General features: G+C 52.0%; 1 protein-coding gene across 3 annotated transcripts; it reads right to left on the bottom strand.

The window, feature by feature from the left end:
* Positions 1-248: 248 nt before the first annotated feature.
* ZNF71 (zinc finger protein 71) lies at positions 249-27,322 on the bottom strand. 3 transcript variants are annotated; one of them, XM_058280922.2, is made up of 4 exons: positions 27,245-27,321; positions 23,192-23,275; positions 8,413-8,539; positions 249-3,175 (listed from the first exon to the last, which is right to left on the bottom strand). In XM_058280922.2, the coding sequence occupies exons 2-4, from the start codon at positions 23,222-23,224 to the stop codon at positions 1,689-1,691; spliced, it is 1,647 nt and encodes a 548-aa protein (XP_058136905.1). In that variant the 5' UTR covers positions 23,225-23,275; positions 27,245-27,321; the 3' UTR covers positions 249-1,688. The 3 variants fall into 3 exon arrangements, with proteins under 3 accessions (XP_058136905.1, XP_058136906.1, XP_058136907.1); XM_058280923.2 differs by lacking the exon at positions 8,413-8,539 and having other exon boundaries at positions 27,245-27,322; XM_058280924.2 differs by lacking the exons at positions 8,413-8,539; positions 23,192-23,275 and having other exon boundaries at positions 27,245-27,300.

The raw sequence follows: 27,322 nt of genomic DNA, 5'->3' as shown, positions 1-27,322 counted from the left end.
AGCAGCCGTCAATTTTACGCCACATGACACTTCCCTGCCATGATGTGGTGGGCACTGGGGTCTCCTTGGTATCATTCCACTCCTCTCCTGTAGGACTCAGGATTGATTAGACCCCTAGGAGCCAGGTGGACGGTGGTTTCAGACCAGTTCAGGAAACCAATCCCATTCCCCTTGCCACAGTTACTATTTCAAGGATGAAAACAAAACCCAGAGCTAAGCCAATCAGCAGTCAATCCGCTGGGGAGCCCTAGAGAATAAACTGTAGGGTTTATTTTTTTGATGGCTGGGAGAAGTCTTCTCCCTCTATCACATGCAGCCAAGAGGAGGCCAGAGAATCTCAGAGAACCAGAGCCATGATTCTGGTAAGTATCTGGTCAATCCCATCCTCATGTTCACAAGACCACCAGACACTAACGAACAGTCCTCAGTGTTCAGGCATGCCTGAGTGGTTGTTTTTCCTACTTGCAACAAAATGTGCTTACTGATATGTTAAATGAATCCTTTATTCTTCATGTATACCTGTGTCAAGAAGTGTGGAACATTCCGAAAAGCCAGAACAGATTAGCAACAAGTCGTATCAAATGTTGAAATAAAAAGGATGGCACAGAAGGCCACAGAAAAATTAGACTTCAGGAGAAACTCCACACGTAAACAAAGCTGCAGGCAAACCGCTCCTTCAGGTCAGCCTTCGGAAGCTAACATGAAGTTACCATTGCGTTTACCCCAACTGCCAAAATCATCTGAAAACAGACGGCAGGACTCAAGCTCGATGGTGCTGGGTTTGCTCATCCCCATTAAATCAGTAAGTATTTCCGGGTATTAGGCCTGTTGGTATTGCCCTCCCCTCCTTTCCACAATCCTGGAAACCAACTTGGCAGGACAATTAGTATCTGTATTCTCATACCTACAGATGATTTAAAATGACATGGCTTCCCTTAATTAAAAGTTTTATTTCTTTTAATTTAACAATGGACCACTATAAGAAACTTTGGCATATTCAGAGTGGTTATTGTTATTTGCTAACTCTGGAAAATATCTTTTCCCATAAAAGATCTGCAAACTCCTACCACTTGGTAACTTGGTGTCTTCCAGCATGTATTGTGAGGGGTAGGCGTGAGGGGGCTGGGATGTGGGAAGGAGAGAAAGCCCCTCCAGCTGTTAGCCCATCAGTAAAACTCTCAGAGGGTAACAAGCTGACATCTGGACTCTCTGATGTATATGACAAAGGGAAAAATGTCCCAATATTTATGTGTTGAGTCCACTCCCCTCTCTTATCTCCACTTTCCTATTGAGGAAACTGAGACCCCAAGATAGTAACTGAGTTGTCCAAGCTATTATAACTCAGAGAGCTGGGTTTGGAACTCTGGAGTCCTAACTTCTGTTGTGGAGCTCATGTTACCACCTACAGTGAACCTTAAAATGCTTCCAGATATGTTAGACATTCGGCTTGCTCTACTCACAGGCTTGCTCCTGACACTCTGTGTAAGGAAGGCTCTTCTACAAATGGAAGGCCTTTCCATGATTCCTGCAAGCATGACTCCTCTGGGGAGTGAATTCTCTAACACTGAGGTGCCCATGTGCTGCAACAGGAGGATTTCTCAGTGATGACCTTTATCAAGGACCCCATCTCTGTGCATTCTGGAGGGACATAAAGGAAACCGCTCTGCTGGCGCGCTCCCACAACTATCCTATGTGTGAATCCTCAGGTGCCTCGTAAGGTTTGTGTTCCGGCTAAAAGTTTTTCCACATTCACTGCATTTGTACGGTTTCTCTCCAGTGTGGATTCTCTGATGGACTGTAAGCGAAGAGTTCTTGATGAAGGACTTCCCACACTCAGTGCATTTATAGGGCTTCTCTCCAGTGTGGATTCTTTGGTGCTCGATGAGGTATGCACTCTGGCTGAAGGATTTCCCACATTCGCTGCATTTGTAGGGTTTTTCTCCAGTGTGGACTATCTGATGTACCACAAGAGAAGAGCGTCCTGTGAAGTGCTTCTTGCAAATGTAGCACTCATAGGGCTTCTCCCCAGTGTGAATCCTCTGATGCTGAGTGAGGGACGAGTTCTTGCTGAAGGCTTTCCCACACTCATTACATTCAAAGGGCTTCACCCCAATATGAAACCGCTGGTGCTGAATGAGGTATGAACTCTGGCTGAAGGCCTTCCCACACTCGTTGCACACGTAGGGCTTCTCTCCGGTGTGGTTCCTCTGATGGAGAGTGAGGGACGAGCTCTTATTGAAGGCCTTCCCACACTCCTTACATTCGTAGGGTTTCTCCCCAGTGTGAGTCCGCTGGTGCTCGGTCAGGTGCATGTTCTGGCTAAAAGCTCGCCCGCATTCCGTGCATACGTAGGGTTTCTCCCCGGTGTGCGTCCTCTGATGCACGATGAGGTGCATGTTCTGGCTGAAGGCTTTCCCGCAGTCTCCGCACGCGTAAGGCTTCTCTCCAGTGTGGATCCTCTCGTGCTGGGTGAGGGACGAGGTCTTCCGGAAGGCCTTCCCACACACGCTGCACACGTACGGCCTCTCTCCGGTGTGCGTCCTCTGATGGACGATGAGGTTCATGCGCTGGCTGAAGGCTTTCCCACAGTCGTTGCACGTGTAGGGCTTCTCTCCAGTGTGGACTCTGTGATGGATGGTGAGGGATGACCGTTCAATGAAGTGTTTCCCACAGATGCTGCAGGCAAAGGGTTTCTCTCCCGTGTGGATCCTTTGGTGTTTTATCAGGGATGAACTTCGGCTGAAAGCCTTTCCACACTCACTGCAGTCATAGGATTTCTTCTCTACGTAGAGTTTGGAGGATTTATTAAAGTCTGAATTATGTGAGAAGTTCTTTCCATGAATGACAAACGCCTGGGTCCCCTTTTCTATTGTATCTTCCAACCTTGGTGGAACCAAGGTACAGTTTTGGTTGATAAGTTCCTTAAATTCACTACATTCAGGCTCAAACTCCTCATGGAGTTTATTCTCATGGGAAATTTCCAAATGACCCAAATGAGTTTCTGCATTTCCCCGCTGCTTCTCCAACCACTCACCCTGTTTCCATGCTCCTTCTAAGGTAGAATACCATGCACCATTCCTTGTAGGTCTTTCCTTGACCACCACACAAGGTGGTTTGTCTTCCACAAGATCCTCCTTTGGATCCGATTCTTTCATTTCAGGTCTAGTCTCCCAGTCTAAAAAAGAAAGAAAGAAATAAAAATAGAAGATACAAATGTGTGTAGTCAATAACTGGGAGCAGGGAACTCCTGAGGTAGGAATGGGCACATGAAACCAAAGGTAAGATGCACAAGGCACAGGCAGAGTGGCACACAACCTGTCAGTGGGAGCAGGAGAGGGAAGCAGTGAACCAGGACAAACGTGGTTTCAGGAGATTAACAAATGAGGTGAGCAGGAGAACAAGGAATGTGCCCTCAGGAGAGGGACGAAAGGGTGGCCAGCAGACAGGAGCTCGGAAGAGACACCTGAAGAGAGACCACAGGTTAAGTCGGGATGGCAGGAGTGATCGGAAGCCTCTCGCCCACTTAAGTAGGAACTACTGTAATAGGCTCCTAACACCCAGGGCCGTACCCCTTCCACACACCCTGACTTTCTCCAGAGCAGTGATTTTGATTAGCAACAATAATGAAACAACTAACATTTACATGACACACGCCAGTTGTTCTCCATCCCTTGAGTTCATTTCCACCCTCCGCCCCCTTCCCGGCCCTGCCCTGTGACCCAGGCAGTCGTTATGGTCTGTGAGCACTTTTCTTTGATTGACCCTTTATCGGCTCCCCAGTAAAAGGTGAGCTCCATGAGGCCAAGGGTGCTGCCCATCCCCAGCCCCCACAGCAGTGCCTAGCACAGAAGCCTCCAGAAAAACGTCTCCTCAGCACTTACAACATGCCCTGCACAGTGCCAAGCAATGCGCACAGGTCTTCTCATGCAATCCTCACAACCCAATGTGAGCTAGGTAGGGTCATGGCCTAATACCGTCATTATCCCCGTTTTACAGATGAAGAAACTGAGGTTCCAACAATAAAGTCACATACTCAAGGTCCAAAAACACACTAAGGGCAGAGCTGGGATTCAAGCCCTAGCAGTCTGACCCAAGAGCCTGGGGCCCTGGTGTTGCTACACTGCATGCACTGCCTTTGCATCCAGAAGGAAATCCAAAGGACTTGAGAGATGCTTAAGGCAAGAATGATCCTGGCTTAGTACACTGAGCGGACCTGGGGTGCGGCACGAGGCGCCGGCTCAGGACGACGGTGGGGTGGGGCATACCACTTCCCACGGAGTGGAAGGCAGAAGGAAGGGCAAGGGGATGTTTGATTTGGGGCCAGTGGGGTCTGAGATGACCAGGGAGTGTACACCAATTGGAGGGATGAAGAGTCTCAAAAGTAGACGGAAGTATTTTGGGTGACTATTAACTCAGAAAGGAGGGCGAGCTGGAGGGAGAATGCCAAGGAAATCCACATTTAAAGGGAAGGGGATAAAGGAGCAGCCTCCTCTGATGGATTAAAACCCTTCAGTAGAGACTGTTTGCAGAAAAAGACCCACATGGCTCCCAACCGTGAAAACCTGCGAAAACACAGCTCAGTACCAGCTAAATTACAACTACCCTGCCGCACCACTTTTCACCATCGGCAAACAGCAAAACCTCTGACGACATTCATGGCTGGCTCTTCCTGTCCAGTCAAGGGAAACGTTAAATGGACAACTTCCTTAGAGGGCGCTTTGGCAAAAGCTACTAACAGACAAAATGCTATTTATTCCTTTGATTCAAAAGTGGGAATAGTCTCTTTTTTGCTATGCTAAATTTCTTGTCCCTTCATAGTTTCTTTTTCCAATTTTCTATATCTCTACAATTGTTTGATTACAAAGTAGTTTACACTTACTATAAGAACATAAAAAAAAAACCACATAAGATGGAAGTCTCCTTTAATCTCATTCATCACAGTTAATAATTTTGTGTATATTTTAAAGGCTGTCCCCAATGCACCTTCAAAACAATACACATAACAGTATGAACACATGTGCGTGCACACACTCACACAAAGGACGGGAAGCTGCAGCAGAGCCCCGTGGACTCGGAGGTGAGGAGGAGGAGCTGAGGTCGGGCGGGGGAGCACACAGGCCAGCACCCTGGACAGGGAGCTGCCCGGGAGGGCACCTGGCGTCTGTGGGGCCTCGCTCCAGCAGCCAGCAGGTGTCTATAAGGAAACTACCCAGGCCTGCGGAAGACCACCCGGACGTATTAGAGAACAGTTCCTGAGCGCACACGGGGCTGGGAACACTGCCTGATCCCACAGCCAGGGTGGGGAACTCGTAATTCACAGAGCACCCGGCAGAACACTCAGAAAGCTCATCTCGATGTGGGAACAGGTGGATTAATGTGACTACAAATAAAAAAATCAGAACTTGAAAGGATCAGATTATGTGTTATTGGTGTCAAGATAGACTAACAGGAAATAAAGAACAGAAGAGAGAACAAAATTAGACCCATACATATGTGGAATTTGTGGCAGAAGTCTCCAACAAATGGTGCTAGAACAACTGGGTCTCCGTTAGCAAAAAAACAAAAAAATAAAAAGCACTTAAATCCATACTCTGCATCATGTACAAAATTAATTAACTCGAAATGGATTATAAACCAAAATGTAGAACCTAAAACTACGGAACTTCTAGAAGAAAACATGAGGAAATCTTTGTGACCTTGGGATAGGCAAGGATTTCTTAGATATGGCACCAAAAGCACAATCCAGAAAAGAAGAAAATTTCTAAATTGGACTTCATCAGATTAAAGACTTCTGCTCTTTAACAATTAGTATTGGGGCAACTAGATATCCTCATGCAAAAAAAAAAAAAAAAAAAAAAATAGACCCTAAGGATATGAATAGATACTTCTCCAAAGATTTACAAATGGTCAATAAACACATGAAGAGCAGTCAGCATCATCAGTCATAGGGAAATGCAAATCAAAACCACTTCACACATACCGGAATGGTTATCATAAAAAAGACAGGTATAACAACGCTGGTGGAACCCTCACACCCCCGGGGGGAGCATGAAATGGGGGAGGCACTTAGGAAGGCATTCTGGCAGCTCCTCAAAACACTGAGCAGTTACCATATGACCCAGCAGTTCCACACCGAGGTATCTACCAAGAGAAATTAAACATATGTCCATGCAAACATTTGTAGATAAATGTTTATAACAGAATATCCATCAAAGGGCTCAAAAGGGGAAACCCAAATAGCTATCAACAGGTGAAGATGTAAACAAAATGTGATCTATCCATACAATGGAATATTACTTAGCCATAAAACCGAATGATGTGCTGATATATCTACAATGTGGATGAAAACTGCCAACATTATGCTGAGTGAAAGGAGTCACAAACAGCCACATACCATATGAATGCATTTATATGAAATGTCCAGCATAGGCAAATCTACAGATACAGAAAGGAGATGAGTGGCTGACGGGCTGCAGGACGGGGCAGTCTGGGAGCAAATGCTAGTTGGTACGGGGTTTCTTTCTGGGGTGATGAAAACGTTCCAAGTTAGACAATGGAGATGGTTGCACAACCCTGTGAATAACACTGACACCACTGAACTGTACACTTTTCAAAAGGGTGAACTTTATGGCATGTCAATTGTATCTTGATAAAGATTTTTTATAAAAACTTCTTCAAAAGACAATGGAAAGACATGCCAGGAACTAGGAGAAAATATTTGTAAACATATATCTGATAAAGGATATATATATATATGTAGAATAAATGAAGAACTTGCCAAACTCAATAAGGAAACAACCAAAAAAAAAACCAAAAATAATTCATGAAACAGAATATACAGATGGTAAATAAGCTCATGAACAGATTCTTGGTATCAAATTAAAACCACAGTGTTATACCACTTCACACCTACAACAATGACTAAAATTTATAAGACTGAGCACACCAAGTCTTGGCAAGTACGTGGAACAGCTGTAACTCTCAAGTAAAATGGTATAACCATTTGGAAAACAGTTTGGTAGTTTTTTTTTTTTAAAGGTTAAACATTCACCTACCGTACAGATCCAGCTATTCCATTCCTTGGTATTTGGTCAAGAAAAAGTAAAGCATATATCCACATAAAGACTTGTACACAAATGTTCATAGCACAGCAGCTTTATTTATGATAGCCCAGGACAGGAAACAACCCAACATTCATCAACAGGTGAATGGATAAACAAATCATGGTATATTCACAAAGTGGAATATTACTCTTCAATAAAAAGAAATGAACTATTGATAAATGTGACAGCATGAGTAAATCTCAAAGTAAGTATGCAAAACGAAAAAGAAGTCAGACCAAAATAAAAGTACATACAGTATGGTTCCATTTATATAAAGTTCTAGAATTAATCTACAGTGACATAAAGCAGTTCAGTGGATGCCTGGGGATGGAGGGTGGATACATGAAGGGGAGGGAGGGGTTCTTAAGGGATATAAGGAAACGTTTGGGGTGATGAGTATGCTCATTGTTTTTATTGTAGTGATGGTTTTATGGTGTTTACATGTATCAAAACTTATCCAAGAGTACACTTTAAATGTGGGCAGTTAACTGTAGGTCAATTATACCTCCAAAAGAGCTGTTAAAGAAATGGGATCATACTCTTAATTCTGAAAGTTAGTATTTTCACCTAGCAATGTATTAGAGACATCTTTCCATGTCAGTGCCTATAAACAGTCCTCCTCCTTGAAGAGCTGTAGTTTTCCATCACATTGTTACATCTTGATATGTTTATTCAATCTTGAATGGCTAGGCATTTAAGTTGTTCCTCTTCTTCTACCAATGTTAAACTTCGCACACTTAAGGGAGGATTTCTAAAGGACAGATGTCTAAAAATGGAACTGTTCAAAATCTGATAATGCCAAACTGCCCTCCAAAAGAGTTGTACCAATTTTATATTCCTAAAATGAGTTACTTTCCCTAAAACTCATATTACAGGTATTGTCATTCTTTTTGTTTTCTTTCTTCTTTTTATTCTTTTTGTCATTCTTTTTAATCTGTTTTCCTCATAGGCAAAAACAGATATTCCAATTTGTATTTCTTTGACTATAAATATGGCTTAAAAATCATTTAAAAGTGTAATCTCATGTATTTCTACATCCATGGGTTGCCAGCTCATATGTTTGATCCATTTTTCTATCATTCATTCAGTCTTTTTCTTATTGATTTCTGGGAGCTCTTTATATAATTATAAGCCTTTGACCATTATACATGTGGCAAATATTATCCCCATTTTGTCATCTATCAACTTTATTTTTCCTAGAGTAGTTTACATTTTCTACAGTCATATCTGTCAATCCTTTTAACTTATTTATTCTTGGTCCTCAAGTCACAGACCGATGGTGAGTGGCTCAGGGAAGCTGCCCCCTTACCCAGCGAGACTAGGTTCCTGTAGTTCTCCAGCATCACGTCCCTGTACAGGTCCTTCTGGGCAGGCTCCAGCTGCTGCCACTCCTCCTGCGTGAAGTCCACAGCCACGTCCCTGAAGGTCACTGATTCCTAGAAGAGGAAACCCACAGCCACTCACTGCAGGGCCCTCCTCACAGAGGTCTGGAGAAACGGCCAAAGCCCAAGAGCACTGAAGGAAGGACAGAATGTGTCTGGAGTGAATTCAGGGTTCTTGGTATCTATTATATAGGAGTAGTGCGCAACCAAGGAAATAAAACAAGTCTGAGGCAATTTAGAGGAGGAAGTCACAGGTTTGAGAGATAGATAGGAATCACAGGCACAATTGCCTTCTACGGTGAGTCCACCAGGGCCCAGAAAAGGCAGAATTCCGGGTGGACTCCAGGAGTTCTGAGCTCAAGTGCATGCCAGGCCCTGCGCTAGGTGCTGCGTCAGGAACCAGCCCCTCTGGGGGGAGGCAGGCGTGGAACTTACTTGCAGTTTGGTAAATCTATCAGTGCGGCATGAGTAAAATCCTCTGGGTGACGGAGCAAGGGCGCTTTCGGGAGGGTCCAGAAGACGCTGGCCCTGGGGACGTGCTGGGAGAATGACGAGTGGTGGGGTTCTGGGGGGAGACCAGGCAGCGGGAGCCTGGATCAAGACCTAAGGCTTCGAAGGCAGGCGAGACTGGGGGGCGAGAGGGTCACGCGGTGGAGCGGAAGCACGTGCCCTAGGGCCACGTGGACTACAGGAGCCTGGTGGCGTGGTGGGCGAGATGACCACGGCATAACTGAGGGCAACACAGCCTGCCATCGGTACGCGCTGTCGAGCCGTCTCACACGTCGATTCACCTGTTAACTCCCAACAGCGGGACGAGGCCAGTGCTGATTCGCCCCTTATCAGCTCCTGCCGCCTTTTACATCCTAGCCGCCACGCAGCCTCTCAACTCTGCCCTCCCAATTCTGCCTGACCAGCTGGCTCTGCCAGAGGGGAGTGCAGCAGGGAGGTGGAAGTGGAGATAAGGAAACTGAGGCTCCGAGGATACCTGTTGAGGCCACACTGCTACTGAGGGGCCAGCCAGGCCCTGAGCTCAGGCGGGCAGGCAACGGGGGCCAGGATCCCACTCTCAAAACGCTGGCGCTCCTCACGAAGCAGGCGAGGTGGCCGCCCCGGGTTCCCAGCCCAGTTCCCCTTCCTACCTCTCGGAGTCCTCCCTGGCCTACGCCAGCCCCAGGCCCTTCCTTCTCTTTAAACGTGCTCTGCTGTGCCTGCCTACGTCCAAAACGGGCTGCCCCAGTCCCTCACCCCTCTGCACAGCAGGCACCTCCTCTGCTCTCATCCACTCAGCCCTCCCTGGAGGCCCTGCCCTCACACCTCTGCACAGCAGGCTCCTCCTCTGCTCTCACCGACTCAGCCCTCCCTGGAGGCCCTGTCCTCACACCTCTGCACAGCAGGCTCCTCCTCTGCTCTCACCCACTCAGCCCTCCCTGGAGGCCCTGCCTCACCCCTCTGCACAGCAGGCTCCTCCTCTACTCTCATCTCCTCAGCCCTCCCCTGGAGGCCTTACACTCACACCTCTGCACAGCAGACTCCTCCTCTGCTCTCACCCACTCAGCCCTCCCTGGAGGCCCTGCCCTCACCCCTCTGCACAGCAGGCTCCTCCTCTGCTCTCACCCACTCAGCCCTCCCTGGAGGCCCTGCCCTCACCCCTCTGCACAGCAGGCTCCTCCTCTGCTCTCACCCACTCAGCCCTCCCCTGGAGGCCTTACACTCACCCCTCTGCACAGCAGGCTCCTCCTCTGCTCTCACCCACTCAGCCCTCCCTGGAGGCCCTGCCCTCGCCCCTCTGCACAGCAGGCCCCTCCTCTGCTCTCACCCACTCAGCCCTCCCCTGGTGGCCCTGCCCTCACACCTCTGCACAGCAGGCTCCTCCTCTGCTCTCACCCACTCAGCCCTCCCTGGAGGCCCTGCCCTCACCCCTCTGCACACCAGGCTCCTCCTCTGCTCTCACCCACTCAGCCCTCCCCTGGTGGCCCTGCCCTCACACCTCTGCACAGCAGGCTCCTCCTCTGCTCTCACCCACTCAGCCCTCCCCTGGAGGCCCTGCCCTCACCCCTCTGCAGAGCAGGCTCCTCCTCTGCTCTCACCCACTCAGCCCTCCCCTGGTGGCCCTGCCCTCACACCTCTGCACAGCAGGCTCCTCCTCTGCTCTCACCCACTCAGCCCTCCCCTGGAGGCCCTGCCCTCACCCCTCTGCAGAGCAGGCTCCTCCTCTGCTCTCACCCACTCAGCCCTCCCCTGGTGGCCCTGCCCTCACACCTCTGCACAGCAGGCTCCTCCTCTGCTCTCACCCACTCAGCCCTCCCCTGGTGGCCCTGCCCTCACCCCTCTGCACAGCAGGCTCCTCCTCTGCTCTCACCCACTCAGCCCTCCCCTGGTGGCCCTGCCCTCACCCCTCTGCACAGCAGGCTCCTCCTCTGCTCTCACCCACTCAGCCCTCCCTGGAGGCCCTGCCCTCACACCTCTGCAGAGCAGGCTCCTCCTCTGCTCTCACCCACTCAGCCCTCCCTGGAGGCCCTGCCCTCACACCTCTGCACAGCAGGCTCCTCCTCTGCTCTCACCCACTCAGCCCTCCCTGGAGGCCCTGCCCTCACCCCTCTGCACAGCAGGCTCCTCCTCTGCTCTCATCTCCTCAGCCCTCCCTGGAGGCCCTGCCCTCACTCCTCTGCACAGCAGGCCCCTCCTCTGCTCTCATCCACTCAGCCCTCCCTGGAGGCTTTACCCTCCTCACCCCTCTGCACAGCAGGCCCCTCCTCTGCTCTCATCTCCTCAGCCCTCCCCTGGAGGCCCTGCCCTCACACCTCTGCACAGCAGGCTCCTCCTCTGCTCTCACCCACTCAGCCCTCCCTGGAGGCCCTGCCCTCACCCCTCTGCACAGCAGGCTCCTCCTCTGCTCTCACCGACTCAGCCCTCCCTGGAGGCCCTGCCTCACCCCTCTGCACACCAGGCTCCTCCTCTGCTCTCACCCACTCAGCCCTCCCTGGAGGCCCTGCCCTCACACCTCTGCACAGCAGGCTCCTCCTCTGCTCTCATCCACTCAGCCCTCCCTGGAGGCCCTGCCCTCACCCCTCTGCACAGCAGGCTCCTCCTCTGCTCTCACCCACTCAGCCCTCCCCTGGAGGCCCTGCCCTCACCCCTCTGCACAGCAGGCTCCTCCTCTGCTCTCACCCACTCAGCCCTCCCTGGAGGCCCTGCCCTCACACCTCTGCACAGCAGGCTCCTCCTCTGCTCTCACCCACTCAGCCCTCCCTGGAGGCCCTGCCCTCACCCCTCTGCACAGCAGGCTCCTCCTCTGCTCTCACCCACTCAGCCCTCCCTGGAGGCTTTACCCTCCTCACTCCTCTGCACAGCAGGCCCCTCCTCTGCTCTCACCCACTCAGCCCTCCCTGGAGGCCCTGCCCTCACCCCTCTGCACAGCAGGCTCCTCCTCTGCTCTCACCCACTCAGCCCTCCCTGGAGGCCCTGCCCTCACACCTCTGCACAGCAGGCTCCTCCTCTGCTCTCACCCACTCAGCCCTCCCTGGAGGCCCTGCCCTCACACCTCTGCACAGCAGGCTCCTCCTCTGCTCTCACCCACTCAGCCCTCCCTGGAGGCCCTGCCCTCACCCCTCTGCACAGCAGGCTCCTCCTCTGCTCTCACCGACTCAGCCCTCCCTGGAGGCCCTGCCTCACCCCTCTGCACAGCAGGCTCCTCCTCTGCTCTCACCCACTCAGCCCTCCCTGGAGGCTTTACCCTCCTCACTTCTCTGCACAGCAGGCCCCTCCTCTGCTCTCACCCACTCAGCCCTCCCTGGAGGCCCTGCCCTCACACCTCTGCACAGCAGGCTCCTCCTCTGCTCTCACCCACTCAGCCCTCCCTGGAGGCCCTGCCCTCACCCCTCTGCACACCAGGCTCCTCCTCTGCTCTCACCCACTCAGCCCTCCCTGGAGGCTTTACCCTCCTCACTCCTCTGCACAGCAGGCCCCTCCTCTGCTCTCACCCACTCAGCCCTCCCTGGAGGCCCTGCCTCACCCCTCTGCACAGCAGGCTCCTCCTCTGCTCTCACCCACTCAGCCCTCCCTGGAGGCCCTGCCCTCGCCCCTCTGCACAGCAGGCTCCTCCTCTGCTCTCACCCACTCAGCCCTCCCTGGAGGCCCTGCCCTCACACCTCTGCACAGCAGGCCCCTCCTATGCTCTCATCTCCTCAGCCCTCCCCTGGAGGCCCTGCCCTCACTCCTCTGCACAGCAGGCTCCTCCTCTGCTCTCATCCACTCAGCCCTCCCTGGAGGCCCTGCCCTCACACCTCTGCACAGCAGGCTCCTCCTCTGCTCTCACCCACTCAGCCCTCCCTGGAGGCCCTGCCCTCACCCCTCTGCACAGCAGGCTCCTCCTCTGCTCTCATCCACTCAGCCCTCCCCTGGAGGCCCTGCCCTCACACCTCTGCACAGCAGGCTCCTCCTCTGCTCTCACCCACTCAGCCCTCCCTGGAGGCCCTGCCCTCACCCCTCTGCACAGCAGGCTCCTCCTCTGCTCTCATCCACTCAGCCCTCCCCTGGAGGCCCTGCCCTCACCCCTCTGCACAGCAGGCCCCTCCTCTGCTCTCATCCACTCAGCCCTCCCTGGAGGCCCTGCCCTCACACCTCTGCACAGCAGGCCCCTCCTCTGCTCTCATCCACTCAGCCCTCCTCTGGACTGCTTTGGCAGGAGAGTTACAGGATATAGTTTACGATTTTAAAAGCACACTCTGGGTGCAGAAGGAGAGGGGGTTCCGAAGACCAAGAGAGTGAGGAGAGTGGGGGGCCTGCAGGAGAGGAGATGGGCTCGCAGGGGTGCTGGCTGAGGGGTGGAGCAGTTCGGGGCACGTGAACCTCACAGAAGCCTCCCGGGTTTCCCAGCACCAACGGATTCTGCCTCCTTTTCCCCATACCCAAGTTACTCTGTGTCATGCCATGTTGTTTTACTGTCTCCACAGCACATAAACACTACTTGAAATTAATCTGTGTGTTTTATGCCCACCTCTGTAACACACTGCTGGTAGTTCCCCAACGTCCTCTTGGGCTTCTCTTTCAGTAATAAAGGTACGGCTGGCTGCCCAGCTTAGGCGACCACCTTTCCCAGCCTCCCTTGCAGCCACGTGAGGGTCCAGTTGATGAGGTGCCAGCCAGCGGAGCGCAGGCGGAGCAACGTCAGCGTCCAGTCTCCCCCTTGAAAGGAAGGCGCGCATGCGCACCTGACCACGTCCCTCCCTGGGGGCTGGGGGCTAGCCAGGCTGGCGGAAGCTGGAGCGGCAACTGGGGCTACAGAGGCAGGACCCCTTATGACGACAGAGAAGACAAGAGCCTGGGTCCCTCCCATATGGAGCTGTGGTACCATGTCCCCAGATGGGACAGGCGAGAGGGAAAGGCTGTCATCTTCAGGGTCTCTTGTTGCAGCACCCCAACGTACAGCCTCACTAATACAACAGTAATGCCCATCACCACTTCACTTCCAAATACCCCACTCCTGGGTCCCTTTTTGGCAGGTAGTAGGTGCTAAACAACTATCTGTTGAACAAATGACCAGATGAATGAATGGATGCAGCGGCCGGATGCTCAGAGGTGTGTCCACTGCAGAGGAGTCTGGCCTTTATCCTGGAAGCTGCAGGGGAGAACGTGTCATGTAGTGATGTAGTCCATTTAGGGAAGCAGACGTGGCTCAAGTGACTGGGCTTCCGCCCCCCACACGGGAGGACCCGGGTTCGATCTCCGGGGCCCCCTGGTAAAGGCATGCACAGTGAGCCAGGCCCACATGGCAAGCAACACAAGATGACGACGCAACAAGAGAGAGACGCGGGGGAGAGTCAAGGCGAGACGCAACAGAAACCAGGAACCGAGGTGCGCAAGTGCCAGGAACCTCTGTCCACATCAGAGGTCCCCAGGAGCGAATCCTGGTGAAGCCTAGAGAAAACGAGAAGAGAACAGCAGGATGGGGGAAGGAGGGAAAACAAACAACAAACAAGAAAGTACATTTATTAAACAGCTCCCTGAGGGGCTGGGAGGTTATACAAAGAAATTTAGTCTCTGGGGCAAGAGCCACGGTTAGAGGTTGGGATACCAAAGTCTTTGCCACCCTCAAAAACAAACAAACAAACAAAACATTTTATTATGAGGCCAGCATCACCCTAATACCAAAGCCAGATAAAGATCCTACAAGAAGAGAAGATTACAGACCAGTCTCTCTAATGAACATAGATGTAAAAATTCTCTTGTTATGCAAGGCTGGTTCAATATAAGAACATCAATCAACATAACACATCACATTAACAAACTGAGGGGAAAAAAACACAAGCTCATATCAATTGATACAGAAAGGGCATTTAACAGAACCTAGCATTCTTTCTTGATAAAAACACTTTGAAAGATGGGAATAGAAGAATTTCTCTATATGATAAAGGACATATATGAAAAACCCACAATACCAATAAAAACTCTAATTGCCTACTGTACAGAAATAGAAAGAAAAAAAGCATTTTAACAAGATTTCAAAGTAGAGGGGCTAAAATGGATTGAAGAAATTATTAGGAGGGGCAAATGGCTAGTCATCTGGAAAAAATAAATTGCAACCTTACTTTTTACACAAAATTTTAAAAATCCAGATAGGGTCAAATATTTAAAGAAAAAAATTAGAACAGTAACAGAGGAAAATACAATTTTTGTAAACAAAGCCTGTGAAAGACTTTTGTATGTGAAACACAAAACCCAGAAGCCATAAAAGAAAACTGATAAAATAAAGACTGAAAATTTCTAAATGGGAAAAATGACATAAAAAACCTGGGGAAATTACAACCCGGAGAAAAATATAATACATATGACATAGAAAAACATCTTTTATATATAAAGAACTCTTATAGGGAAGCAGATTTGGTTCAATGGATACAGCATCCGCCTACTACACGGGAGGTCCGTGGTTCAAACCCAGGGCCTCCTGACCCGTGTGGAGCTGGCCCACGTGCAGCGCTGAAGGGTGCAAGGAGTGCCATGCCACACAGGGGTGTGCGTAGGGGAGCCTCATGCACAAAGTGTGCGCCTGGTAAGGAGAGCCGCCCAGTGCGAATAGAGCACAGCCTGCCCAGGAGTGGCGCCACACACACGGAGAGCTGATGCAACAAAAAAAGACACAGATTTCCAGTGCCGCTGACAAGAATACAAGCGGACACAGAAGAACACACAGTGAATGGTCAGAGAGAGCAGACAATGGGGGGAGGGGGAAGGGGAGAGAAATAAATAAAAAATAAATCTCAAAACAACTCTTGTAAGTCAGTAAGATAAAGACCACAAGCAAAAGAAAATAACAAATGTCATAAAGAAACAGTTCAAAGAACAAGAAATACAAATGACTTTTTAAATACATGAAAAAATGCTCTACTGCATGCATTCATTAAGAAAGTATGAAAAAAAGTACAAATCAAAACTATGAAGCCATAGCATCAGATTATTAGACAGGCAAAGATGAAAGGTCTGATAATACACTGTGGGACAAGAGTCTGGGGGAAACAGCCATCTTCAACTGTCCCGAGAGGAACTCAGACCAGCACCTACAGAGTGCCATTTGACCATACCCACCAAAACTCCAAGCCCAACATCTTTTGAACAATTCATTTTTTTAAATGTACTAATTCAGATATATTAATACACATGCAAAAAGATACATATTTAAGGATATTTATTATGGCATCAATTGGAGAAACACAAAGATCGGAAGCAACCTAAATTCCCGTCAGTAGGGACCGGATAAGTAAACTACAGTATATATACCCGACGGACACACACGGCCATAAAGAATGAGGATGCTCTTTAGGTGCAGATATGGAATGACTTCCTGAATATGTTGCTACACGAGAAAGCAGCAAACAAAGCAGGGTGCCTAGTTTACTAAAATTCCTGTCAAGGAAATAATAACACATGCTTACACAGGCACAGCCTCATCTTTGGGAGTGCATGCAAGTACCTGGCAAGATAAGCTGCTGGAAGGAAGGTAAAACGGTGCAGCCACTTCGGGAAATGTCAGGTACATACAGAGGTACCGTATGGCCCAGAAAGTCCCCTCACAGAATCTACCCAAAAGAAATGAAAACACGTCTGTGCAAAACGCACACACAGATGTTCTTAGCGGCATTAGCCATAATATGCAAAAGATGAAAATAACCCAAATGGTCACCAACTGAGGAACGGATAAACAGAAAGTGGTCTCTCCACACGATGGAGTATTGTTCAGCCCTGAGAAGGAAGTTAGTTCTGCTCTGTGCTGCACGCGGAGGAGCCTTAGGCCAGGCGAGAGAGCCAGTCACCAAGTCCACTTCCTGCAGGATCCCACCTCCTGGCATCTTCAGGCTGGAGAGACCTCTAGAGACAGACGGCAGATCAGGGGTTGCTCAGGGCTGTGAAAAATGGGGGTAGGGGGGTAACAGCTAAAGGGCACAGAGTTTCTTTAGGGGGTGATGAAAATGGTCTACAGTTGTGGTGATGGCTACACAACTCTGTGAACATACTAAAACCCATGAATTGTGTACTTTAAGTTATACATATTTAATTTTATAGTATGTGAATTATATCTCAATAAAGATGTTACAAAAAAGAAATTGGTAATAGTCATTACTGACGTCAAAGGCTTCTGGATGGGGGGGAGAGAAAATCCTTTTACTCAGTTTACTGTTTTCAACAGTTGAACCTTTCTACCATACGCACGCATTACTTCTCCAATTAAAAAAAATATTCAGACCTTCTATTTCTGGATATCTATCTTGAAGAGATATTCCAAAATATTTGGCAAGGCTTTCAGCACAAAGATGTCCATCCCACTGTATTTATAATGACAAATATCTGGGACAACCATAAAACCTCAGGATGTGGGATTCGTTAAATAAATCACGGCTTACCCCCATGCCTGATTATACAGCCATTTTCGTAAAACGACTGTAGAGAGCTTCTCCTGATGTGAAAACGCTGAGATTGTACCCCATCCCATCTTATCTCATCCACGGAGAAGCAATGCACAGGGACGAGACTGCCCTGGAACGGAGCTGCTGAGTCCCCTGGCCTCGGTGCGCGTGCAGCCAGCCTGCCGCGGCTCAGCAGCCCACAGCAGAGGCGATGCTGGTCCCTTCCAGAAGGCTGGAAAGCCGGCGGCTTCCGGCGAGGCGCACCCCTTCTCGGGTCGCTGGCGCTGGGGAAGCCAGCTGCGCGGGCTGAGCAGCCCTAGGAGGGGGCGCCCCTGCCAGGAGCGAGGCCCCCAGGGCCAGCCAGCACCCGCGGGGAGCTGAGACCCCCACAGCACGGGGCCGTCCCGGAGACGAGGCGCCAGCCAGCGCCGGGTCTGGAGAGGCCAGAACCACCCGGCCCAGCCGCGCCTGACCCTCACCCTCGTGGGCCAGCAGGACAAGAATCTGCTGTTTCAAGCTGTTACATTTTGGGGTAATTTGTTACGCGGTGATAGGTAACTGACACAGTGTGTGTACACTTCTTTAAAATAGGACGCTGCGATGTGTTGCCTGGGGCATGCGTTTTGGAGGTAGAAAAGGCCTGTTTGGAGCCCTGGCTCCGCCATGCAAATGTGTAAAACCCTCCGCCTTCGACTGGCTGACCTCCCCCCTTCCTCCTCTGTGAAAGGGGGACCCAGGGCCTACACCTCGGCCTCCGCTCCGCCGCCACACCCCGAGGCCCTGCAGCAGTGCTGGCGCACAGCGGGTCCCTCATAATCACTGCAGAGCAAGTGACCAGTCCTGGTACTTCTCATGCTGGGCTTGGACAGGCCCGATGAAGCGGTCACACGTGGCAGGAAGCCACAGCAGTCCCCGGCGCTGACCGTCTGCCCAGACCGACCACGCGCTGCTCTCGGCTGGCTCCCGCGGGCTGAGAGTTAGAAATGCCAAGTCCTCCGTCGCGAGCACCGAGGACACGGGTGCCCCCACCCACCCGCAGAGGCTCTGGATAAAGCAGACAGTGGTCGAGGGGCAGACTGAAGACGGCCCCGAGTGCTTTACTCACGGAGTCTCCCTGCTCCTGGAGCCTGTGCCTCTGCCTGCGCCGCCGGGCACGCCTGCGCGGAGAAGCCAGTCACCACCTAGGAAGGCAGGCGGGGGCCCCGCAGCCACGGAGGCGCCACGAGGAGAACGGGGGGCCCAGCCGCTGCCCTGGCCACCACGCCTGAGGGTGCCCAGCAAACACCGCCGGGCTGGGCCCCCCAACCCGGGGCCTGAGAAAGGGTGACAGCCAGGTGGTCCGAGGCCACCAAGCCCTGGGTGGCTGTCACCCTGCCGAGTGTAACCAGAACAAAATGTCACCGGTGTTTAATTCACACTGGGCGTCTGGCACACATGGCCAAGTTCATCCCTCAAACAGGAAAAACGGCTTCAGATACATTTCCCTTAAGGGAGCCTTAGGGGACTTGCTTCCCTTAAGCAGCTCAGTGGTGTCTAATACATATTCCGATATATTCTATTCCAAATGTTCTTCCACCCAGGTTCCTGGAAACACAGAGTGCTGATACTCCCCCCACCCACTCGTTCAACCAGTACTCGCTGAGCGCCTGCGTGTGCCAGGCACTGGGCTGCAGCTGCGAATACGACACACAGGAAAGCATTTACTGCTGGGCCTTGAAAGAGCAGTTCTCCAGCCCTTGCTTTATACCAGGGATGAAATGGGGTTCATAAAACCATCTGCATATATTTGGGAAATACGCAGATGAAAGGTGTCGTCTTTGAGCATCTCAACCTAGTAAATTTCCTTTTTTATTTCTTACAGGCTGTGGGTTAATAATTCAGAATTCTTTGCCTTATACCAGATATCGGCAATTCAGATGTGGTATTATATCTATATATAAGGATGATAACCCTCCTTAAGCACCAATGTGAGGCACTGTTTAAGCCTTTACATGAATTTCAGGGCAGCCTCAAAGCAACGTCCCGTGGGCACTAGCACGATCCCCCTTATCCTGAAGGGGAAACTGAGGCACAGAGAAGTGGTACGAGGATGAAGTGGTGGAGGATTAGCTCCGTCTGTCTAAGTTCCGGCAGCAGATGGCCTCATCCACATGACACTGACCCGGTCCCCAGCTGTGCGGCCTTGGACAGCTGCCTCTCCCTCCTGGGCCTCCTGGGATGAGTGGGCCGAGCCGTAACAGGGGCCCCGTCTGTGGTGCACAGGTAGGTTAAACGGAGCAAGGCGCACACGTGGCGCCCGTCGGGGTCAGGTGCGACAGAGCAGGCTCTCCACCAGTTAACTCCTGCTGTTACTGTCCGACCACCGGCTCTGCTGACATGCCCTTCTGGAAGTTCTTCCCAAGCACTCCTGCGCTCGCTCAACAGCTTATTCTCTGGGCGTGTTCCCGAGCCCAGGATGGCACCTGGGACGTGCCGGGGAACGACGCCGGCAGGGCCTGGTCGCGGGCCACCAGTCGGCCAGCCGCACAGGGTGCTGGGAGGGCAGAAGGCCAGTCACCCTGGATGGGGGGGGACACACCCCTGGCCAGGAGCTCCACGGCGTGGAGCCGTGCCTAACCCAGAAGGCCTGAGGACATCTCTTTTCCTTTCCTATGTAATGACAAAAATCATTTCACCAGGAGGAGAATCTCACCAAATCCCAAAGAGCAGGAATCAGACAGGCTCTGTTTTCCTGACCAGGATATAATTACACTAGAAGTGATAAAAAATAAAATAAAAAATTAAAACGTAAACCAAAAATCCCAGCCACAATGAAATGCAAACAATTGAAAAAGACTTCTAAATAATGTAGGTAAAAGAAGGAATCAAGACAATGCTTAAAAACAGGCGAATTGGAAATGAAGACTCCGTGGTACAGGCGCTGAGGAAAGCGGTCTGGTGGTTCCCCGACAGGCTGGCCAGCGTTGCCGCTTGCCCCAGCACCTGCGCTCCACCCCAGGGGAGCCTGGACGCAGGTTCAGCGCAACTCCCACACGGGCGAAGCTGCCCAAGCGCCCGGCAGCCAGGGAGTGCCTGGGCAGAGCCGGCACAGCCACCCGCGGAGCCGTCCAGGAGGGAAGGAGCGACCGCGCCCTCGTCAGCCCGCTCAGGCCAGCCTCGAGGGGAAGTGGCCAGTCCCAAGACCCCACACCGCATGGTTCCACTGACAGGAAATACCCGGAACCCAGGAGAGAATGCACAGTGGCTGAGAATGGGGACGGTGAAAGTGCTCTGAAACTGTGGTGGTGACCGCACAGCTCTGTGACTACCAGAAGCCAATGAACTGGCACTCAGGACGGTGATCTGCCTGGTGTGGGAAGCAGAGCTCAACAACACGGAAGAAAAGGAAGGGAGGGAGGGAGGGAGGCAGGCACGGAGAAATGATAAGCCAAAACTCAGAAAAGTCAATGGACATATCGAGATATCAAAATAAGTTCTAGGTGGCTTCAACAGATTCAGAAGTTTAATGTTAAAATTCAAATGATAAAGGAAACAAAGGAAGAAAATACGGGTGCTATCTGATCTGCAGATGGACAAACCCTCCTACAGCATAAAGACAGTAAGACACTCTAAAGCAAGGGTTCTTAACCTTTTTTGTTCCCCGGACCCCTTTGCCAGTCCCCTTACTAAGTCCATACTATGCTATGTATTATTTAATAAACATATCACACCTGCACCAACACGTCCCCTCAAGAATAACATTTTTGAATTTAAATACCTGAATTAAGAACCCCTGCCATAAACGGAAAGACCAACAGGTTTGATTTTTTAAAACACTACAGACTTTTGTACTTAAAAACATAAATTACGTAAGAAAATAAAAGCAAACTTTGGGAAACATTTGCCACAAATCTTTCCACACACGTGCACATACAATTCTTTATTATCTTTAAGAAGACTAAGATTCCTGTAAATGAAAGATAAGCGTAAGATAACATGCCCACTCGCAGAAATGGCTACTAAACTTAAAAAAACAAAACAAAACTGAACACCACTACTAACACAAACAACGCGACACAGAAGGAAACAGTGAGGTACCACTTGCCATGCATCCACTGCACAAATTTTAAAGAGAGCATGAGCACCCACGCTGGCCAGTGTGAGCGGGCAGGGGCCTTCACAGGAACACACGCCAAAACCGTTCTGGAAAGCAATATGAAGGACCTCGAAAACACCCCTCCCAGGACTCCTCTTCAAGGCATCACTCCTCAAGAAAACACGCAAACCGCAGGAGAAGACTTACGCCATTACTATTAGTCATGAGTAAATGGAGACAAACTAAAGGCCCGACAACCAGAGAATGGTTAAGCAAGCCAGGGCACTACCACTAGGCAAAACGCAGCCGTGGAGAGGGTGGTAGAGGAGGTTTTGTGCTGCAGAGGCGCCAAGGACAAACTCTTCAATGGAAAAGGATATAAAACTCACTAAGCCAGGGTGCTTCCTATTTTTGCAAAACAAAATATGCATCAAAAGAGGGAAAGGCGCTAAGATGTTCCAGAGTGGTGGTCTTTGGGGAGAACATGAATGAATTTTATTCTTTTGGCTTTATTTTTCTGGGTTTTCTAAGTTGTTTTGTTTTTAATAATCATCACGCATCTTCTTATCTATCAGGAATTTTCTTTTGTAATATATTATTTATAGCATTGAAAACTTATTTTTAAAAAACCAAACTCACCAATACTGGATAAACATTTAGGCAGTCAGAACAAGTGTTGTCTGTAAAGTTCTCAAATCTCTATTGCATAATGTTGGATGAAAAAGCTCAAGATTAAAGTGCACACTAAATGTAAGATAAGGACTACGATTAGCAGTAAGATTTTGACAATATATTGCTTCATAATTTGTAACAAATGTCTCATGACAATGCAAGGTGTTGGTGGAGGGTTGATGTATGGGAGCCCTGTATGATGTTATGCATGTTTGCTTTGTAAGTTCACAACTTTTACTATACATTTATTGTTTACATATGTTCATGTATAAGTGATATAAAAATAATAGTGTGGGTTGGGGTAAAGTACTCTGATTGGTAGTAATATTTTGACAATGCTCTTTAATCATTAGTTTAAAAATTTTAACAATGCAAGGTATTGATGGTGGGGTGAGTTGAGTCCTATATGATGCTGTGTGTGTTTGCTTTGTAAGTTCACAACTATTAATATATACTTATTGTGTATGCATGTTTATATGTGATATGCTTCAATACATTTTTTTAATGAAAACAAAAAAGATTAAAATGCAAGCCTAAGAGTCATCTTTTAAAAATAACCATCAGAGCAGTTAAACAATAAACGGATACAGAAAATGTCCACAATGGTTATCTTTGCTTTGAGGGACTATAAATGACTTTTACTGCCCTACCCATAGTTGACTGGATTTTCCCAGTTTTCCACAATGCACATTTTACAGTTCATTATTTTTAATTATGAAATAGTCCTGGCATAAAGAGTTTAGCAAAAATACAACAAGGAGCCACAGGCCCGGACCTCCTAAGGAAGCGCGCACAGCGAGGAGCGAGGATGCCGAGGCCGGCCCGGGGCGCTGCGCCTGCTCCACGCGCTGACCCGCCCGCGCCCGCCCGCGCCCGCCCGCAGGGACACCGGCGGCTGCCCGCGCAAGGCCGCACGGCGGCTGGCCGAGGCAGACGGCCCTCCCAGCTGCCCCGCCCCGCACGCAGCCCGCGGCGGCGCCAGGGGGCGCGGCGACGGCCCCGGAGGGGAGACACCGGGTCGGGCTCAGCCCCGGGCCGAGCGCGCGCAGGGGCGGGACTCACCAGGGTCTCGTCCGTCACCGGCCGGGCAGCCATCCTCCGCTGTCCGCAGCGACCCGCGCCGGGTCGGCCCGCTGGCCGGGGCGGCTGTGGGGGCAGAGAGAGCAGGCGGTGAGAGGGCCCGGCCGCCGGGGGCGGAGCGGAGGCGGGGCGGGGCGGGGCGGGGTGGGGCAGAAAAGGAGGCGGGACAGCGGCGGGGCCGGACGGGGGCGGGGCCGGGATGGGGCGGGGCAGGGTGGAGGGAGGAGAGGCAGGGCGGGGGCGGGGCAAGGCGGGGCAGGGCGGGATGAGGGCGGGGCAGAAAAGGAGGCGGGACAGAGGTGGGGCGGGGCAGGATGGGGGCGGGGCAGGGGCCGGGATGGGGGCGGGGCCGGGAAGGAGGCGGGGCAAGGCGGGGCAGGGCGGAATGAGGGCGGGGCAGAAAAGGAGGCGGGACAGAGGTGGGGCGGGGCAGGATGGGGCGGGGCAGGGTGGAGGGAGGAGAGGCAGGGCGGGGGCGGGGCAAGGCGGGGCAGGGCGGGATGAGGGCGGGGCAGAAAAGGAGGCGGGACAGAGGTGGGGCGGGGCAGGATGGGGGCGGGGCAGGGCGGGGCGGGGGCCGGGATGGGGGCGGGGCCGGGAAGGAGGCGGGGCGGGGCAGAAAAGGAGGCGGGACAGAGGCAGGGCGGGGCAGGACGGGGGGGGGGGGGGCGGGGGCCGGGGTGGGGGCGGGGCCGGGAAGGAGGCGGGGCGGGGCGGGGTGGAGGGAGGAGAGGCGGGGGTGGGGGGCTGGGGGGGTGCGTGGGCGCAGCTCCAGCGGCCCAGGAGGCGGAGGGGCGGGGTGTTTGCACCCTGCGGGCGGTTCCGTCAGCGCCCACTTCCCAGCGCGGAGGACGTGCCCGAGTGTCCCGTACGGGAGTCCGTGCCCCTGCTCTCGGGACAGGGGCACGCGAGGCTCACGTAAGCCGGTGCAGGCTGACAGATACGGGTGGACGGATGGACGGGCGGATGGAGAGAAATGGGTGAACGGTTAGGACGCACCCACCGACGGCCAGAGAGATAAAGAGAATGATTTCATCAATGTCCCAAATGTTAAGAACTGGGACAACTGGGTGTCTGGGGAGACTACTGCAGCTCTCTGTACCGTTTTTCTATTATTTTTACAACTTTCCTGTAAGCTGGAAATGACTTCAAAATAAAAAGCTTCTTTAAAAAAAAAATCACAGTTGCTGGGATCGGAAGCCAAGTCCACATGCTTAACCACCCGGCCACACTGCGTCTCACCTGGACCCCCAAGCCACCCACCTCCGCGGCCATATACACACCCGCGCCCGCAGGCTGGCGGGGGCGCCCACAGGCTGTCCGCCCTCTCCTAGGCACCCCACCCTGACCCCCTCCTGGGTCTGAGTGCTGGGTCAGGGTCACTGTGAGGGCCTCGGAGAGCCGGGCACACAGTAGGCGCTCAATGGACAGCAGCTGTTGTCAGCGGAGCAGTCCTAAGGAGTGGGGAGCGCCTCGCAGCACTGAACCTCCAGGTCGCACTGAGGGGCACAGAGCGGCATGCACTCGCCAGGGGGGACGTAGCCGGTTCAGTTCTCCCCCACACCCCCAAGCTCCCCCACCACTGGACAAAAGAACAGCAGGGCTCAGGCCCCAAGGGAGTCAGAGCAGAACATCTAGTCAGTTACGTGGGTTTGTTTTCATTTCATTGTCGTCTCCTTTCCTATAGCAAAACTCAGCTTATGGTAGTCACAGAATGCCCTTTTAACCTAAGCTGATTTAAGTTTTAAAAAAAAGTGAGTCGATTTAAATAGAAGACAAAGTAACAGTAACAGACGGTACAAGGTGGACATATTCCTGCGTCTGAGAAATGCTGGCTCCATGGGCACCTGCCAGTACTCGCATACCTCTTATGATGGAGAGCTCACTATCTGTGGCAGCAACGTTTTCTCTGCTACAGCCAAAGCAAGCCTTTCTATATCTCCATACCCTTGGGGTTACACGGTAAACACCCTGTCCTCTTCTACACCATAGACCTTCAGGAACTGTGCCATTTGTTAAAGTATCAGAATCACGGGGGATGTTAACTAAAATATTACTAAACCCCAGCTAAGACCCTTTGAATCAAACCATCTGGAGTGGGGCTGTGGGATCAATATTTCCAAACAAGCTTCCCAGGTGACTGATGGCTCTTAAACTGAAAGAACCAAGAAGTCAAAGGCTCTTTCTGAAGCCAAATAGCCCTTCTTTCTCAGGCAAAAAAAAGCTAAGTGATTTTTAAGTAGAGGGAACAATCAAACCAAAAAAGCTGGAAACAAATGCCGCTCAGTAAAGAGATGGTTGGATCTGAATAGTGACACTTACATTATGAAATACGACATCACCTCCAGAAGTTACCAGTTCTGTGCCTGTTGAAGACATACCTGTGGTGTCTTCTCATTAAGTGGGGAAAACAAGTTGCGAGGCTTTACATGTAAACTTAGCCCCTTTATGTTAAAAAAAAACAAACCAACAAACATGGGTGTACATGTTTCTGTCCACCGTTTTAGAGCCTGGGGAAGGCTGTGGAAAGGGGGGCACCAGAAGGGGTCTGGAGGGTGTGGAGTGGGCATGAGAAGAGGGGTGATTATTTTTTTCTTTGTATGCCCTTGTTTCCCTGGGTGCAGTGACCTCAAGTGGCTTTCATGACTGTTGAAATGGAATATGGTTTTTTTACAGACCTCTTCTTTCTGGATTAGTGATCTCTCTCAGCCCTATACTGTGAAGTGAGCAGCACTGACTCCTACTGCAGCGGGCGTGGCCACAGCCAACTTATCCAGTGGGCACAGCAGGCATGTTCCTGTGACACCCCCCAGGCGCTTTAATTTCTTTTAAAGGCATAAAGAAAAAATGGCATGTACTGCAGCCTGGATTTATACTTGTCTTTACATCACAAAGTAAACTTTTTAGTATTTGTGGTTAGGGCCCCAAAAGTTACACTGCAGCTCTGGACTCTGGGCTGGCGAGGGCTGGCAAGGACTGGCGAGGGCTGACCCGGTTTGGCCTTAGACTTGTGTGTCTTCAAGGTCGGTGGCTTCCTCACTCCTCCTCTTCCTCTGGGCTTTCTGGCATTTCCTTCCTTTCTTTGGTCTCCATTGTTTCTAAGGGAAAATCTCCTAGGGAAAAACCCTGCCACTTTGTCTCAGAGGAGCCAGAAGGGAACAGGGAATTCCGCTTTGTCTGGTGGCTAATTCTGGGGCTCTGGAACCTGGATGCGACCTAACGCTCCTCTCCCCCCGCCCCCCCAACACAGAGTAGCCTTGGGTGAGCCACTTAAAGTCTCTGCGCCTCAGTTTGTCTGTAAAGTGGGGACCATGACGGTCCCGATGTCAGAGCTGTCGGGAGGCACACTCGAGCCACTGATGCACATTCCCACCTTGGTAAGGATGGGGGAGGGGGCAGTGGCCCCGTGGGACTGTCACCTAAGGGTCTGTGATGTCAGGAAAGTAAACGACCCCCATCGCACCCGCTCCATCCCGGTACACTTGCTGCCCTCCCAGGTCCCCACACCTCTGGGGCCTTCTGTGGGCCAGAGGCAGCTTTGAGGGGCGAGGAGCTGGGAGGGAGTTCTGGGCAGAGTGGAGGGACGCCAGGCTGGGAGAAGTGAGGGGGAGGGAAGGCCGGCAGCTCGCGTCCTCGACAGCCGCGGGTGGGGCACACCCAAGCACGTACGCGCCCCCAGGCAGAGCCGCGGGGGGAAGGCCCCGGAGGCAGGCTTCCAGAGACGCGGGCGGGTAGAGGCAGGCGGCAGGAAGACGCCCCTGGCCCTCCCCGAGGCGGCGCGCAGGGAGGCCCGCGGGGCAGGCCGCGCGCAGGGCCCCGAGGGCCGCGAGCCCCCACGCCCCCCCGCCGCACGCACCTTCACCTGGGGGCGCAGCCCCTCGCGGGCTGCACCCCGTCCCCTGCCGCCCCCGCCCTCCCGGGCCCGCCCGCCCCGCACACCCTCGCCCGGCGCCCAGGCCCCGCCCGCCCCGGCACGGGCCGCTTCCGGGCCGGGGTGGAGGGCGAGAGGCCAGGCCCGCCCGCGGCCGGACTCACCGGCGCGCCGCTCGGCAGGACAAAGCCCGGCCCGCTAGGCCGTCGCCCGCAGGGCGCCTGCGCGGACGGCGCCGGACT

The sequence above is a fragment of the Dasypus novemcinctus genome, chromosome 18, assembly GCF_030445035.2.
Source record: "Dasypus novemcinctus isolate mDasNov1 chromosome 18, mDasNov1.1.hap2, whole genome shotgun sequence".
Lineage (NCBI taxonomy): Eukaryota > Metazoa > Chordata > Mammalia > Cingulata > Dasypodidae > Dasypus > Dasypus novemcinctus.
This window is presented reverse-complemented; position numbering and strand designations above follow the sequence as displayed.

Bases quoted from the DNA above. Each gene is read 5' to 3' on its own strand.
- ZNF71 (XM_058280922.2), bottom strand. From the start codon at position 23,224: ATGGCTGCCCGGCCGGTGACGGACGAGACCCTG. The intron at 8,540-23,191 runs GTGAGTCCCGCC...TTCCTCTTCTAG, and splicing joins CGGTGACGGACGAGACCCTG to GAATCAGTGACCTTCAGGGA. The intron at 3,176-8,412 runs GTAAGGGGGCAG...TTTCTTTTTTAG, and splicing joins CAGGAACCTAGTCTCGCTGG to ACTGGGAGACTAGACCTGAA.